Source organism: Oncorhynchus kisutch, linkage group LG9 (assembly GCF_002021735.2).
Source record: "Oncorhynchus kisutch isolate 150728-3 linkage group LG9, Okis_V2, whole genome shotgun sequence".
Lineage (NCBI taxonomy): Eukaryota > Metazoa > Chordata > Actinopteri > Salmoniformes > Salmonidae > Oncorhynchus > Oncorhynchus kisutch.
This window is the reverse complement of record NC_034182.2, coordinates 18,593,982-18,610,022: the sequence shown is the minus strand read 5'-3', so window position 1 is coordinate 18,610,022 and position 16,041 is coordinate 18,593,982. Positions and strand designations below refer to the sequence as shown.

General features: G+C 43.2%; 1 protein-coding gene across 2 annotated transcripts in view; it reads left to right on the top strand.

Moving 5' to 3' along the window:
- plcb3 (phospholipase C, beta 3 (phosphatidylinositol-specific)) overlaps positions 1 to 15,830 on the top strand; it is a 108,322-nt gene extending 92,492 nt beyond the window's left edge. Inside the window, exons 30-33 of one of the 2 annotated variants that reach the window (XM_020491229.2) lie at positions 775 to 864; positions 7,628 to 7,685; positions 7,971 to 8,057; positions 15,459 to 15,830. In XM_020491229.2, the coding sequence (XP_020346818.1) occupies positions 775 to 864; positions 7,628 to 7,685; positions 7,971 to 8,057; positions 15,459 to 15,752 (529 nt within the window). In that variant the 3' untranslated portion in view covers positions 15,753 to 15,830. Of the gene's footprint in view, positions 1 to 774; positions 865 to 7,627; positions 7,686 to 7,970; positions 8,083 to 15,458 lie in introns of both variants that reach the window. The other variant, XM_020491231.2, reaches the window with a different exon arrangement.
- The last annotated feature ends 211 nt before the right edge of the window (positions 15,831 to 16,041 follow it).

Genomic DNA, 16,041 nt, shown 5'->3' with positions numbered 1-16,041 from the left:
GGGCTCTGATCTTTGACATTGATCGCTTCTGTGATATGATAGCCCATAGAGGGCTTTCCTGTCTAGCTGCAAGTGTGCCCTATATACATCTCTATGGGTCCATCATGTATGTGCGGTCTATAACCAGAACTTGCAGCTCGATTTTGAACAAAAAGATCTGTACAGATGTTTGGCTTCCAGTATATATGGCTAATTAAGCAGCCCATATGATAGTGAAGTATTTGTAGACTAGCACAGGAAAGAACGCCACTGATGAAAAGAGAAACTCCAAACCAGAGTTAGTAAGTAGCCTATACTTAGTAGAGCGCGCAGCTTGCTGTGATTTTTTTTCATGAAAATAAGTCTAAGTAATATAACTAGTAACACAAGTCATTCCTTTCCACACAAAGTACTTTTGTAAAGTAACGCGTTACTTTTGTTCTTTGTATTGATTTAAATGCAATGTATTACTTTTTCAAGTAACTAATCCAAACACTGGTAAGAGGTAAGATCATATTTTATGATCATTTATAATAATAATTGATTGGATTCATATAGTGCTTTCCCAGATGTTCAAAGCGCTGTAAATACTAAGGGGAACTCACTTCGTCCACCACCAACGTGAAGCTCATCACTTAGGTGGTGCACTGCAACCATTTGTGCCAGAACGGTCACCACGCATCAGCTATTATAGCTACTGTATTACTCCGAATGCAGATGGATTCATATCAAAACACCATTACCAGAAAGATAAGTTACAAGTTATTGTTTATTTGTTTTTGTTATTGTTTACAGAGAGAAGAAGGAGCTTCAAAAGATTCTAGACAGGAAGAGACAGCACAGCATTATCGAGGCCAAGAGCAGAGACAGAGACAAGGCTGAGTCGTATGTCACTCTGTGTGTGTGCGTGCGTGTGCGTGTTAGTGTTGCACGCTGTACCGAAACTTCTGAACTTTTTCGATACTAGAACATGAAAAATGTGTCGGTAGAAGAATTGTTTTTACTTTTGGTACTTCTGTCAAATGTGTCACACGTCATATACGGATTGAGAGGATTGAATCTGTCTAGTCACCCCTGAGCACTCACATCTATAGGCATGAAATTATTTGAAAGGCTGGTCATGGCTCACATCCACACCATCATCTCAGAAACACTGGCTCCACTCCAATTCGCATTCCGCTCCTACAGATCCAGTGATGATGCAATCTCTATTGCAGTCCGCACTGGACTAAAGGAATACCTATGTAAGAATCCTGTTCATTGATTACAGCTCAGCGTTCAACACCATAGTCCCGTCCAAGCTCATCACCAGGCTCAGGACCCTGGTACTGAACACCTCCCTCTGCAACTGGATCCTGGACTTCCTGATGGGCCGGCCCCAGGAGGTGAGGGTAGACAACAACACATCTGCCACGCTGACCATCAACACTGGGCTTAGTCCAGTCCTGTACTCCCTGTTCACCCATGATTGCATGGCCACGCAGGACTCCAACACCATCATCAAGTTTGCTAAAGACACAACGGTGGTAGGACTGATCAACGACGACGATAAGGCAGTCTAAAGGGAGGAGGTCAGAGACATCGCAGTGTGGTGCCAGGACAACAATCTCTCCCTCAATGTCAGCAAGACAAAGGAGCTGATTGTGAACTACAGGACACGGAAGGGCGAGCACGCCATCCACATCGTTGGGGCTGTAGTGGAGCGGGTCGAGAGCTTCAAGTTCCTCGGTGAGCACATCACTCACTAAGGACTTAACATGGTCCACACACACCCGCACAGTTGCGAAGGGGGCACGATACCACCTCTTCCTCCTTACTAGTCTGAAAAGATTTGGCATGGGCCTCTCAGATCCTCAAAAAGTTATACAGCTGCAACATTGAGAGCATCTTGACTGGCTGCATCACTGCTTGGTACGGCAGCTGCAAGGCACCCGACCACAAGGCGCTGCAGAGGGTGGTGAGAATGGCCCGGTACATCACTGGGGCCGAGCTTCCTGCCATCCAGGACCTCTATACAAGGCAGTGTCAGAAGAAGGGGCAAAAAATTGTCAGACTCCAGCCACCCAAGCCATAGACTATTCTCTCTACTACCGCATGGCAAGCGGTACCAGTGAATCAAGTGTGGAACCAACAGGACCCTGAACAGCTTCTACCCCCAAGCCATAAGACTGCTAAACAAGATTGCTAAATAGCTAATTTAATGTATACCATTTTTTGCACTAACTTTCCTGCACTGAGTCTATGCACACACGTTGGACTCACACATACGCACATACATCACACATACGCTGGACTCACACTCACACATACTTACACTGACACCCCAACATACCCACACACACACACACACACACCCACATACACACACTACATATGCCCCCCCACACACATAACATGCGCACACATGCAAACTGACGCCACACACACACATACATACTGACGCCACATACGCTGCTGCTACTCTCTATTATCTATCCTGTTGCTTAGTCACTTGATCCCTACCTATATATACATAGCTACCCCTGCACATTGACTCGGTACTGGTATTCCCTGTATATAGCCATTTTATTTTTACTCGAAGCATGTGACTATAATACAATTTGATTTTAATCATTTGTCTGAATCTTCTCAAAGGGGATGTAGTAAACTGGCCAGGTTACCTGACAGCGCAAGACACTTTTGAGAAGCAAGCGAGAGGAAAGAGAAATTGCAGACATGGCTTTTCTAACAAAAACATCATGGGAATACTTTGCTTACAGAGCAGTTATGACGGCCATCCCACGGAAACAACTAAGCAAAAGGTGTTACAAAGCGGTGCAGTGCAAGGGAGGTTTAGTTCCGAAACAACATAAAAAACTATTTTACACATGACATTTGCATTGTAACATTCTGCTAGCAACTTAATTTGATTTTTTTGGGGGGGACAATGACATGAACATATATTCAGCATGACATTCATGTGAACATTATAACATGATTTACAACCCAAAAGTAATGTGAAATGCACTCATAACTTAGCTATGAAAGCAATATATTTAGACTAACGTTACTTCGTGTTTGTCTGGGCTTGCTAGCAGTAGCCACCCTGGGAGTTGCAATGCACTCTGGGAATCGTAGTATGCGATGTAAAATCCATAGGATTTCTATGGTGTGTAAACTATTGCAATACAGAAACTTCAGAATGAAATGATTTCTATGGTGTGTAGACTATTGTAATATAGAAGCTTCAGAAATGAGCTTCAGTGTTTTTTTTAATGTCGTTTGGAACTCAACTATTGATTTAATATATTAAATGATTTAGGTACAATGAATAATGAATCATAGGTCTAATTAATGTAATGTGACCTGATATTATGGCCATAGATGAGCAAATGAACCCAGATATGTATCAAATTACATTTTAAAACAGTTAATGTAATGTAATTGTAATTTTATCTCAGCTATGGTTTTTCATTAGGAAAATCTAATAAATTATCATGGTATTTAATATGGTGGTATATCTTGGAAAGAAATTGAATATAGAATCAAATATATTATATTTGTTATTTTACCAGTTATCAACATATTGTTCAATGTAAAAACAATATACATGACCAACAAACAGTATGTGGACACCTGCTCATTGAACATCTCATTCCAAAACCATGGCCATTAATACGGAGTTGGTCCCCCCTTTGCTGCTATGACAGCCTCCACTCTACTGGGAAGGTTCTCCACAAGATGTTGGAACATTGCTGCGGGGACTTGCTTCCATTCAGCCACAAGAGTATTAGTGAGGTTGGGTACTGATGTTGGGAGATTAGGCCTGGCTCGCAGTTGACATTCCAATTCATCCCAAAGGTGTTCGATGGGGTTGAGGTCAGTTCTTCCACACCGATCTCAACAAACCAATTCTGTATGGACCTCGCTGTGTGCACGGGGGCATTGTCATGCTGAAACAGGAAAGGGCCTTACCCAAACTTTTGCCACAAAGTTGGAAGCACAGAATCGTCTAAAATGCCGTTGTATGCCGTAGCGTTAAGATTTCCCTTCACTGGAACGAAGGGGCCTAGCCCGAACCATGAAAAACAACCCCAGACCTTTATTCATCCTCCACCAAACTTTACATTTGGCAATATGCATTGGGGCAGGAAGCTTTCTCCTGGCGTTCGCCAAACCCAGAATCGTCCGTCGGACTGCCAGATGGTGAAGCGTGATTCATCCAGAGAATGTGTTTCCACTGCTCCAGAGTCCAATGGCGGCGAGCTTTACACCACTCTTGCCGACGCTTGGCATTACGCATGGTGATCTTAGGCTTGTGTGAGGCTGCTCGGCCATAGAAACCCATTTCATGAACCTCCCGATGAACAGTTATTGTGCTGATGTTGCTTCCAGAGGCTGATTGGAACTTGGTAGGAAGTGTTACAACTGAGAACAGATGATGTTTACACGCTATGTGCTTCAGCACTCGGTGGTCCCGTTCTGTGAGCTTCGTGGCTGAGCCTCTATGGAGATTGCATGGCTGTGTGCTCGGATTTTTACCCACCTGTCAATAACGTGGCTAAAATAGCTGAATCCACTAATTTGAAGGGGTGTCCACATACTTTTCTATATACAGTGCACTCGGAAAGTATTCAGACCCCTTGACTCTTTCCTCATTTTGTTACATTACAACCTTATTCTAAAATTGATTAAATTGGGTTTTTTCACCCTCATCAATCTACACTCAATACCCCATAATGACAAAGCAAAAACAAGTTTTTAGAAATGTTTGCAAATGTATTACAAATAAAAACCAGAAATATCACATTTACAGTATTCAGACCCTTTACAGCCTCGAGTCTTCTTGGGTATGACACTACAAGCTTGGCACACCTGTATTTGTTTTTTTCCCCCCATTCTTCTATGCTGATCCTCTCAAGCTCAGGTTGGATGGGGAGCGTCGCAGCTATTTTCACGTCTCTCCAGAGATGTTCAATCGGGTTCAAGTCCAGGCTCTGGCTGGGTCACTCAAGGACATTGAGAGACTTCTCCCGAAGCCACTACTGCATTGTCTTGGCTGTGTGCTTAGTGTCATTGTCCTGTTGGAAGGTGAATCTTTAGCCCCAGTCTGAGGTCCTGAATGCTCTGGAGCAGGTTTTTATTAAGGATCTCACTGTACTCTGTCCCGTTCATCTTTCCCTTGATCCTGACTAGTCTCCCAGTCCCTGCCGCTGAATAACATCCTGACAGCATGCTAAGCTATAAGAAGTTTGTTGATGGATATCTATACTTTGGATTTCTTTTTTATCATTTCCGTTTTACTTGATGTTATCACTGTTACAAACAATACACTGTTTAACACAATATGGATGGTGCTAGGTTTCCTCCAGATGTGACGCTTGTCATTCATCAGACCAAAGTCTTTAGGTGCCTTTTGGCAAACTCCAAGCAGGCTGTCATGTGCCGTTTACTGAGGAGTGGCTTCCGTCTGGCCACTCTACCATAAAGGTCTGATTGGTAGAGTTTTACAGAGATGGTTGTCTTTCTGGAAGGTTTCCCAACTCCACAGAGGAACTCTGGATCACTGTCAGAGTGACCATCGGATTCTTGGTTGAATCCCTGACCAAGGCCCTTCTCTTCTTCCATTTAGGAATGATGGAGGCCACTGTGGTCTTGGGGACCTTCAATGCTACAGACATTTTTTAGTACCCTTCCCCAGATCTGTGCCACAGAGCTCTACGGACAATTCCTTCGACCTCATAGCTTGGTTTTTCTATGACATGCACTGACAATGACCTTATAAAGACAAGTGTGCCTTTCCAAATCATGTCCAATCAATTGAATTATACCACAGTTGGACTTCAATCAAGACAATGAAGACATCAAAACTATGAAATAACACATATGGAATCATGCAGGAACCAAAAAAAAGTGTTAAACAAATCGAAATAGATTTTAGATTCTTCAAAGTGATGACGTCTTTGCACACACTTGGTATTCTCTCAACCAGCTTCACCTAGAATGCTTTTCAGGCAGTCTTGAAGGAGTTCCCACATACGCTTAGCACTTGTTGGATGCTTTTCCTTCACTCTGCGGTCCAGCTCATGCCAAACCATCTCAAATGGATTGAGATCGGGTCATCTGATGCAGCACTCCATCACTCTCCTTCTTGGTCAAAAAGCCCTTACACGGCCTGGAGTTGTGTTGGGTCATTGTTCTGTTTGTAAAAATAAAAAAGATAGTCTCACTAAGCGCAAACCAGATGGGATGGCCTATCGCTGCAGAATGCTATGGTAGCCATACTGGTTAAGTGTGCCTTGAATTCTAAATAAATCACTGACAGTGTCATCAGCAAATCATCATCACACCACCACCTCTTTGCGGAACCACACATGCAGAGATCATCCGTCCACCTACTCAGCATCTCACAGAGTCATGGCGGTTGGAACCAAAAATCTCATATTTGGAGTCATCAGACCAAAGGACAGATTTCCACTGGTCTAATGTCCATTGCTCGTGTTTCTTGGCCCAAGCATGTCTCTTCTTATTATTGGTGTCCTTTAGTAGCATTTTATTTTGACCATGAAGACCTGATTCACACGGTCTCCTCTGAACAGTTGATGTTGATGTGTCTGTTACTTGTACTCTGTGAAGCATGTATTTGGGCTGCAATTTCTGAGGCTGGTAACCCTAATGAACTTATCCTCTGCACCACAGGTAACTCTGGATCTTCCTTTCCTGTGGCGGTCCTCATGAGAGCCAGTTTCCTATAGCGCTTGATGTTTTTTTTGCGACTGCACTTGAAGAAACTTTCAAAGTTCTTGACATTTTCGATATTGACAGACCTTCATGTCTTATTAATGATGGAATGTCGTTTCTCATGGCTTATTTGAGCTGTTCTTGCCATAATATGGACTTGGTCTTTTACCAAATAGGCCTATCTTCTGTATACCACCCCTCAAAACACAACTGATTGTCTCAAACGAATTAAGAAGGAAAGAAATTCCACAAATTAACTTTTAACAAGGCACACCTGTTAATTGAAATGAATTCCAGGTGACTACCTCATGTTGAGAAAATGCCAAGAGTGTGCAAAGCTGTTGTCAAGGAAAAGAGTTGCTACTTTGAAGAATCTCAAATGTAAAATATATTTTGATTTGTTTAACATGATTACTACATGATTCCATATGTGTTATTTCATAGTTTCGATGTTGTCACTATTATTCTACAAAGAAAAACCCTGAAATTAGTAGGTGTATCCAAACTTTTGACTGGTACTGAATGTAAATAAGGTATTTCTGTTTTTATTTGTAGTACATTTGCAACAATTCGTTCATCTGTTTTCGCATTATGGGGTTATGTGTGTAGATTGATGAGGGGAAAAAAATATTTAATCAATTATAGAATAAGGCTGTAACGTAACAAAATGTGGGAAAAGTCAAGGGTTCTGAATACTTTCCGAATGCACTGAATAGTGTAAATTCAGCCCAGCTTTTATTCTTTGACTTTACTAATACGCTTGATCTTTTTTGCAGTGGTATCGAATACCGTGATACTGAACCTGGTATTGGTATCAAATTCAAAATTCTGGTATCAGGACAACACTAGTCTGTGTGTGTGTGTGTGTGTGTGTGTCTGTTTCTCATGGTCTCTCTTCACCTCTCTCTCTTTCTACCTCTCTCTGTAGGGAACTGAATGAGATCAACAGGAAGCATATCACAGACTCTGTCACGTTAATCCGCCGGGTAAGTGTGTGCAGGCCTCACACACACATACTTATCGCCTTACTCTTGAGTACATCTCTTTCATGCTTATGGCGGAATACATCTCTGTCAGCCATTGTGATGTCAATAACTCCCTCTTGCTCTTTGTTTTCTCCCTCCTCTCTTTCCCTCTTCTCTCTTTTCTTTCTCTCTCTCTCTCTTTCTCTCTCTCTCGCTCTCTCTCTCTCTCACCCTCCCCCTTCCTCCTGCTTTCTTTCCATTCCATGCCTTTCCTTTCCATTATCTCTGTCTCCTCACCTTGCCTAGTTGGATGAGGCCCAGTCAAGGCGTCAGGAGAAGTTGGTAATTGGTCAGAGAGAAGCCCAACGACACATAGAGGAGGAGCAACCATTGGTGAGACGCACACACACAGACACTGGTGAGACAGACACACATACTGTACCTTCAAATATGCTTTATTGGCATGGCTGTTAAAGTTGAATTAATCCTTCATCTAATCAATTAAAGTATATTTTTTCTCTCTCTCTCTCTTCCTCTGTCTCTATCTCTCCTTATCCCTCTCGCAATTCAACTTCAATTTAAGGAGCTTTATTGGCATGGGAAACATATGTTTACATTGCCAAAGCAAGTGAAATAGATAATAAACAAAAGTTAAATAAACCATTTAAAATGAACATTAAACATTACACTCACAAAAATTCCAAAATAATAAGGACATTTCAAAAGTCATATTATGGATGTGTTGTAATTATGTGCAAATAAAGTACAAAAGGTCAAATAAATATACAGTTGAAGTTGGAAGTTTACATACACTTAGGTTGGAGTCATTAAAACTCGTTTTTCAACCACTCCACATATTTCTTGTTAACAAACTATAGTTTTGACCAAGTCGGTTAGGACATCTACTTTGTGCATGACACAAGTAATTTTTCCAACAATTGTTTACAGACATTATTTCACTTATATTTCACTGCGTCACAATTCCAGTGGGTCAAAAGTTTACATACACTAAGTTGACTGTGCCTTTAAACAGCTTGGAAAATTCCAGAAAACGATGTCATGGCTTTAGAAGCTTCTGATTGGTGAATTGACATCATTTGAGTCAATTGGAGGTGTACCTGTGTATGTATTTCAAGGCCTACCTTCAAACTCAGTGCCTCTTTGCTTGACATCATCCAAAGAAATCAGCCAAAATTTGTAGACCTCCAAAAGTCTGGTTCATCCTTGGGAGCTATTTCCAAATGCCTGAAGGTACCACGTTCATCTGTACAAACACTAGTACGCAAGTATAAACACCATGGGACCACGCAGCCGTCATACCACTCAGGAAGGAGACGCGTTCTGTCTCCTAGAGATGAACATTCTTTGGTGCGAAAAGTGCAAATCAATCCCAGAACAACGGCAAAGGACCTTGTGAAGATGCTGGACGAAACAGGTACAAAAGTATCTATATCCACTGTAAAAATGAGTCCTATATCCACATAACCTAAATGGCCACTCAGCAAGGAAGAAGCCACTGCTCCAAAACTGCCATAAAAAAAGTCAGACTACGATTTGCAACTGCACATGGGGACAAAGATCGTACTTTTTGGAGAAATGTCCTCTGGTCTGATGAAACAGAAATAGAACTGTTTGACCATAATGACCATCGTTATGTTTGGATAAAAAAGAGGGAGGCTTACAAGCCGAAGAACACCATCCCAATTGTGAAGCACGGGGGTGGCAGCATCATGTTGTGGGGGTGCTTTGCTGCAGGAGGGACGGCATCATGAGGAGGAAAATTAGGTGGATATATTGAAGCAACATCTCAAGACACCAGTTAGGAAGTTGAAGCTTGGTCCCAAATGGATCTTCCAAATGGACAATGACCCCAAGCATACTTCCAAATTTGTGGCAAAATGGCTTAAGGACAACAAGTCAAGGTATTGGAGTGGCCATCACAAAGCCCTGACCTCAATCCCATAGAAAATGTGTGGGCAGAACTGAAAAAGCGTGTGCGAGCAAGGAGGCCTAGAAACCTGACTCAGTTACACCAGCTCTGTCAGGAGGAATGGGCCAAAATTCACGCAACTTATTGTGGGAAGCTTGTGGAAGGCTTCCTGAAACGTTTGACCCAAGTTAAACAATTTAAAGGCAATGCTACAAATACTAATTGAGTGTATGTAAACTTCTGACCCACTGGGAATGTGATGTAAGAAATAAAAGCTGAAATAAATCATACTATTATTCTGACATTTGACATTCTTCAAATAAAGTGACCTTAAAACAGGAGATTTCTACTAGGATTAAATGTCAGGAAATGTGAAAACATTAGTTTAAATGTATTTGGCAAAGGTGTGTGTAAAGCTCCGACTTCAACTGTATGTTGTTTTTACAATGGTGTTTGTTCGACACTGGTTGGCCTTTTCTTGTGGCAGCAGGTCACAAATCTTGTTGCTGTGAGTGAACACAGTGGTATTTCACCCAGTAAGATGGCGCCGACAGAGATGGTCGCCTCGCTTCGTGTTCTTAGGAAACTATGCAGTATTTTTATTTTTTTATGTATTATTTCTTACGTTGTTACCCCAGGAAGTCATAAATCTTACTACATTCAGCCAAGGAATACTGCTTTCCCGAAGCGGATCCTCTGTTCGGACCACCAACCAGGACAATGGGTCTGATCCCAGTAGGCGACCGAAAACAACGGCGCCGCAGACGGAGCGGTCTTCTGGTCAGGCTCCGTAGACGGGAACATTGCTCACCACTCCCGAGTATACTACTCGCCAATGTCCAGTCTCTTGACAACAAGGTAGATGAAATTCGAGCAAGGGTTGCCTTCCAGAGAGACATTAGTTTCACGGAAACATGGCTCACTCAGGATATGTTATCAGAGTCGGCATAGCCACCCGGTTTCTTCACGCATCGCGCCGACAGAAACAAACTTCTGTCTGGTAAGAATGGCTGGGGTGTATGCCTTATGACCAACGACTTGTGGTGTAATCATAACAACATACATGAGCTTAAATCCTTTTGTTCACCTGACCTAGAATTGCTTACAATCAAATGCCGACCAAAAGAAGTCTTTGATTATAGCCGTGTATTTCACCCCCCAAGCAGACACCCCGACGGCCCTGAAAGATCTTCACTGGACTCTATGTAAACTTGAAATCATATATCCTGAGGCTGCATTCATTGTAGCTGGGGATTTTAACAAAACTAATCTGAAAACAAGGCTCCCTAAATTTTATCAGCATATGGAATGCGCGACTCGAGCTGGCAGCATTCTGGATCATTGCTACTCTAACTTCTGTGACGCATACAAAACCCTGCCCCACCCTACTTTCAGCAAATCTGACCAGGACTCCATTTTGTTGCTCCAAGCCTATAGACATCAACTAAAACAGGAAAAGCCCGTACTCAGGTATGTTCAACGCTGGTCCGACCAATCAGATTCCACGCTTCAAGATTGCTTCGATCACGTGGACTGGGATATGTTCCGGATAGCCTCAGATAACAACATTGATGTATACGCTGACATGGTGAGCGAGTTTATTAGCAAGTGCATCGGTGATGTTGTACCCACGGTGAAAGCCCCGAACCACTGCTTTTAATCATGGCAAGGCGACCGGAAACATGACCGAATACAAACAGTGTAGCTATTCCCAAGGTAATCAAACAAGCTAAGCGTTAGTATGGAGACAAAGTAGGGTCGCAATTCAACGGCTCAAACCCGAGACATATATGACAGGGTCTACAGTCAATCACGGATTACAAAAAAAAAACAGCCCCTTCGCGGACATCGGCATCTTTCTCCCAGACAAATTAAACAACCTTTTTTGCTCGCCTTGAGGACAATACAGTGCCACTGACATGGCCCGCTACCAAAACCTGTGGGCTCTCCTTCACCGTGGCCAATGTGAGTAAAACATTTAAATGTGTTAACCCTCGCAAGGCTGCCAGCCCAGACGGCATCCCTAGCCCCGTCCTCCGAGCATGCGCAGACCAGCTGGCTGGTGTGTTTAGAGACATATTCAATCAATCCCTATCCCATTCTGCTGTGCGCACATGCGTAAATAGGGGCACCATTGCTCCTGTTCCCAAGAAAGCTAAGGTAACTGAGCTAAAAGACTATCACCCCGTAGCACTCACTTCTGTCATCATGAAATGCTTTGAGAGACTAGTCAAGGATCATATCACCTCCACCCTACCTGATACCCTAGACCTACTTCAATTTGCTTACCGCCCCAAAAGGTCTACAGACGCCACAATCGCAATCATACTGCACACTGCCCTAACCCATCTGGACAAGAGGAATACCTACAGTGGGGAGAACAAGTATTTGATACACTGGCGATTTTCAGGTTTTCCTACTTACAAAGCATGTAGAGATCTGTAATTTGTTATCATAGCTACACTTCAAATGTGAGAGACAGAATCTAAAACAAAAATCCAGAAAATCACATTGTATGATTTTTAAGTAATTAATTAGCATTTTATTGCATGACATAAGTATTTGATACATCAGAAAAGCAGACCTTAATATTTGGTACAGAAACCTTTGTTTGCAATTACAGAGATCATATGTTTCCTGTAGTTCTTGACCAGGTTTGCACACACTGCAGCAGGGATTTTGGCCCTCCTCCATACAGACCTTCTCCAGATCCTTCAGGTTACAGGGCTGTCGCTAGGCAATACGGACTTTCAGCTCCCTCCAAGGATTTTCTATTGGGTTCAGGTCTGGAGACTGGCTAGGCCACTCCAGGACCTTGAGATGCTTCTTACGGAGCCACTCCTTAGTTGCCCTGGCTGTGTGTTTCGGGTCGTTGTCATGCTGGAAGACCCAGCCACAACCCATCTTCAATGCTCTTACTGAGGGAAGGAGGTTGTTGGCCAAGATCTCGCGATACATGGCCCCATCCATCCTCCCCTCAATACGGTGCAGTCATCCTGTCCCCTTTGCAGAAAAGTATCCCCAAAGAATGATGTTTCCACCTCCATGCTTCACAGTTGGGATGGTGTTCTTGGGGTTGTACTCATCCTTCTTCTTCCTCCAAACACGGCGAGTGGAGTTTAGACCACAAAGCTCTATTTTTGTCTCATCAGACCACATGACCTTCACCCATTCCTCCTATGGATCATCCAGATGGTCATTGGCAAACTTCAAAAGGGCCTGGACATGCGCTGGCTTGAGCAGGGGGACCTTGCGTGCGCTGCAGGATTTTAATTCATGACGGCGTAGGATGTTACTAATGGTTTTCTTTGAGACTGTGGTCCCAGCTCTCTTCAGGTCATTGACCAGGTCCTGCTGTGTAGTTCTGGGCTGATCCCTCATCTTCCTCATGATCATTGAGGCCCCACGAGATCTTGCATGGAGCCCCAACCGAGGGTGATTGACCGTCATCTTGAACTTCTTCCATTTTCTAATAATTGCGCCAACAGTTGTTGCCTTCTCACCAAGCTGCTTGCCTATTGCCCTGTAGCCCATCCCAGCCTTGTGCAGGTCTACAATTTAACCCTGATGTCCTTCCACAGCTGTCTGGTCTTGGCCATTGTGGAGAGGTTGGAGTCTGTTTGATTGAGTGTGTGGACAGGTGTCTTTTATACTGTTAATGAGTTCAAACAGGGGCAGTTAATACGGGTAATGAGTGGAGAACAGGAGGGCTTCTTAAAGAAAAACTAACAGGTCTGTGAGAGCTGGAATTCTTACTGGTTGGTAGGTGATCAAATACTTATGTCATGCAATGAAATGCTAATTAATTACTTGAAAATCCTACAATGTGATTTTCTGGATTTTTGTTTTAGATTCCGTCTCTCACAGTTGAAGTGTACCTATGATAAATTTGACAAACCTCTACATGCTTTGTAAGTAGGAAAACCTGCAAAATCGACAGTGTATCAAATACTTGTTCTCCCCACTGTATGTAAGAATGCTGTTCATCGACTACAGCTCAGCATTTAACCCCATAGTACCCTCCAAACTCGTCATTAAGCTCGTGACCCTGGGTCTCGACCCCGCCCTCTGCAACTGGGTCCTGGACTTTCTGACGGCCGCCCTTAGGCGGTGAGGGTTAGAAACATCTCCACCCCGCTGATCCTCAACATGGGGGCCCCACAAGGGTGCATTCTCAGCGCTCTCCTCCCTGTTCACCCATGGCTGCGTGGTCATGCACGCCTCCAACTCAATCATCAAGTTTGCAGACGACACTAGAGTGGTACCCCCCTATCCACATCGACGGGACAGTAGTGGAGAAGTGGAGAAGGTGGAAAGTTTTAAGTTCCTCGGCGTACACATCACGGACAAACTGAAATGGTCCACCCACACAGACGGCATGGTGAAGAACCTGAAGAAATTTTGCTTGTCACCGAAAACACTCACAAACTTTTACAGGTGCACAATCGAGAGCATCCTGTCAGGCTGTATCACTGCCTGGTACGGCAACTGCTCCGCCCACAACCGTAAGGCTCTCCAGAGGGTAGTGCTCTCTGCACAACACATCACCGGGGGAAAACTACCTGCCCTCCAGGACATCTACATCACCCGATGTCACAGGAAGGCCAAAAAGATCATCAAGGACAACAACCACCCGAGCCACTGCCTGTTCACCCCACTATCATCCAGAAGGCAAGGTCAGTACAGATGCATCAAAGCTGGGACCGAGAGGCTGAAAAACAGCTTCTATCTCAAGGCCATCAGACTGTTAAACAGCCATTATTAACTTTGAGTGTCTGCTGCCAACATACAGACTCAAATCTCTAGCCACTTTAATAAGTAATAATTAGATGTAATAAATGTATCACTAGTCACTTTAAACAATGCCACTTTATATAGTGTTTACATACCCTACATTACTAATCTCATATGTATATACTGTACTCTATACCATCTATTGCATCTTGCCTATGCTGCACGGCCATCGCTCATCCATATATTTATATGTACATATTCTTATTCATCCCTTTACACTTGTGTGTGTATAATGTAGTTATTGTGAAATTGTTAGATTACTTGTTAGATATTACTGCACTGTCGGAACTAGAAGCACAAGCATTTTGCTACACTCGCATTAACATCTGCTAACCATGTGTATGTGACCAATAAAAATGTATTTGATTTGAATAGATGTGGTGGTTTATCAAAGTTGGATTTGTTTTCAAATTCTTTGTGGGTCTGTGTAATCTGAGGGAAATATGTGTCTCTAATATGGTCATACATTTGGCAGGAGTTTAGGAAGTGCAGCTCAGTTTCCACCTCATTTTGTGGCCAGTGTGCACATAGCCTGTCTTCTTTTGAGAGCCAGGTCTTCCTTCGGCGGCCTTTCTCAATAGCAAGGCTGTGCTCACTGAGCCTGTACATAGTCAAATATTTATTTCGTTTTGGGTCAGTCACAGTGGTCAGGTATTCTGCCACTGTGTACTCTCTGTTTAGGGCCAAATAGCACTGTAAATTATTTTATTTAAGTAATTGTCTTTTTGTTTTCTCATGATTTGGTTGGTTCTAATTGTGTTGCTGTCCTAGGGCACTGTGGGGTCTGTTTGTGTTTGTGAACAGCGCCCCAGGACCAGCTTGCTTAGGGGGCTCTTCTCCAGGTTAATGTCTCTGTAGGTGTTGGCTTTGTTATGGAAGATTTGGGAATCACTTCCTTTTAGGTGGTTGTAGAATTTACAGTTTTTTTCTGGATTTTGATAATTAGTAGGTATCGGCCAAATTCTGCTCTACATGCATTATTTGGTATTTTACGTTATACACGGGGGATATTTTTGTAGTATTCTGAATGCCGTCTCAATTTGGTGTATGTTCCATTTTGTGATTTCCAGCTACAGGCCCGATTGGAGCGAGACTTGGAGGCGGAGTTACAACGTCTACCAGAGGAGATCTGCCAATACCTGCAGGCGGAACTCGAGTCCAAAGGTCTCCGTAGCGACGCTCTCTTCTCCTTATCCAATCACAGCCCTAGCTCCAGCTCGGGTCCGCCCTCCAACTGTTCAACACCCACTTTTCCCTTAACACCCAATAGGAGCACTTGGAACAGGAGTCTGGACAATAGCATTGCCTCATTGGTGGACTCATCCTCTTCCTCTACCCCTGTCCTATCAGAAGCAGATATGTAAGCCATATGTACATTTATGTAAACCTAATGGCCCTGAGCTTCAGTTAGTTTTTTGTTAATGTTTTCATTAAAAAAAATTTTTTTTTTTCGTCTCACCAGGGTTAGATGAGAGATAGATGAGGTTACCAAAAGTTTTTGGTTGATTTTGACCTTCCCAGGAAAATGCCCTATGCGTGTTTTCACATGTTGGCCTGCGTCCCAAATGGCACCCTTTCCCCTATTTAGTACATTAGTTTTGACCAGAGCCCTATTGAGAATAGGGTACATTGGGACGCAGACATATTCTGTAT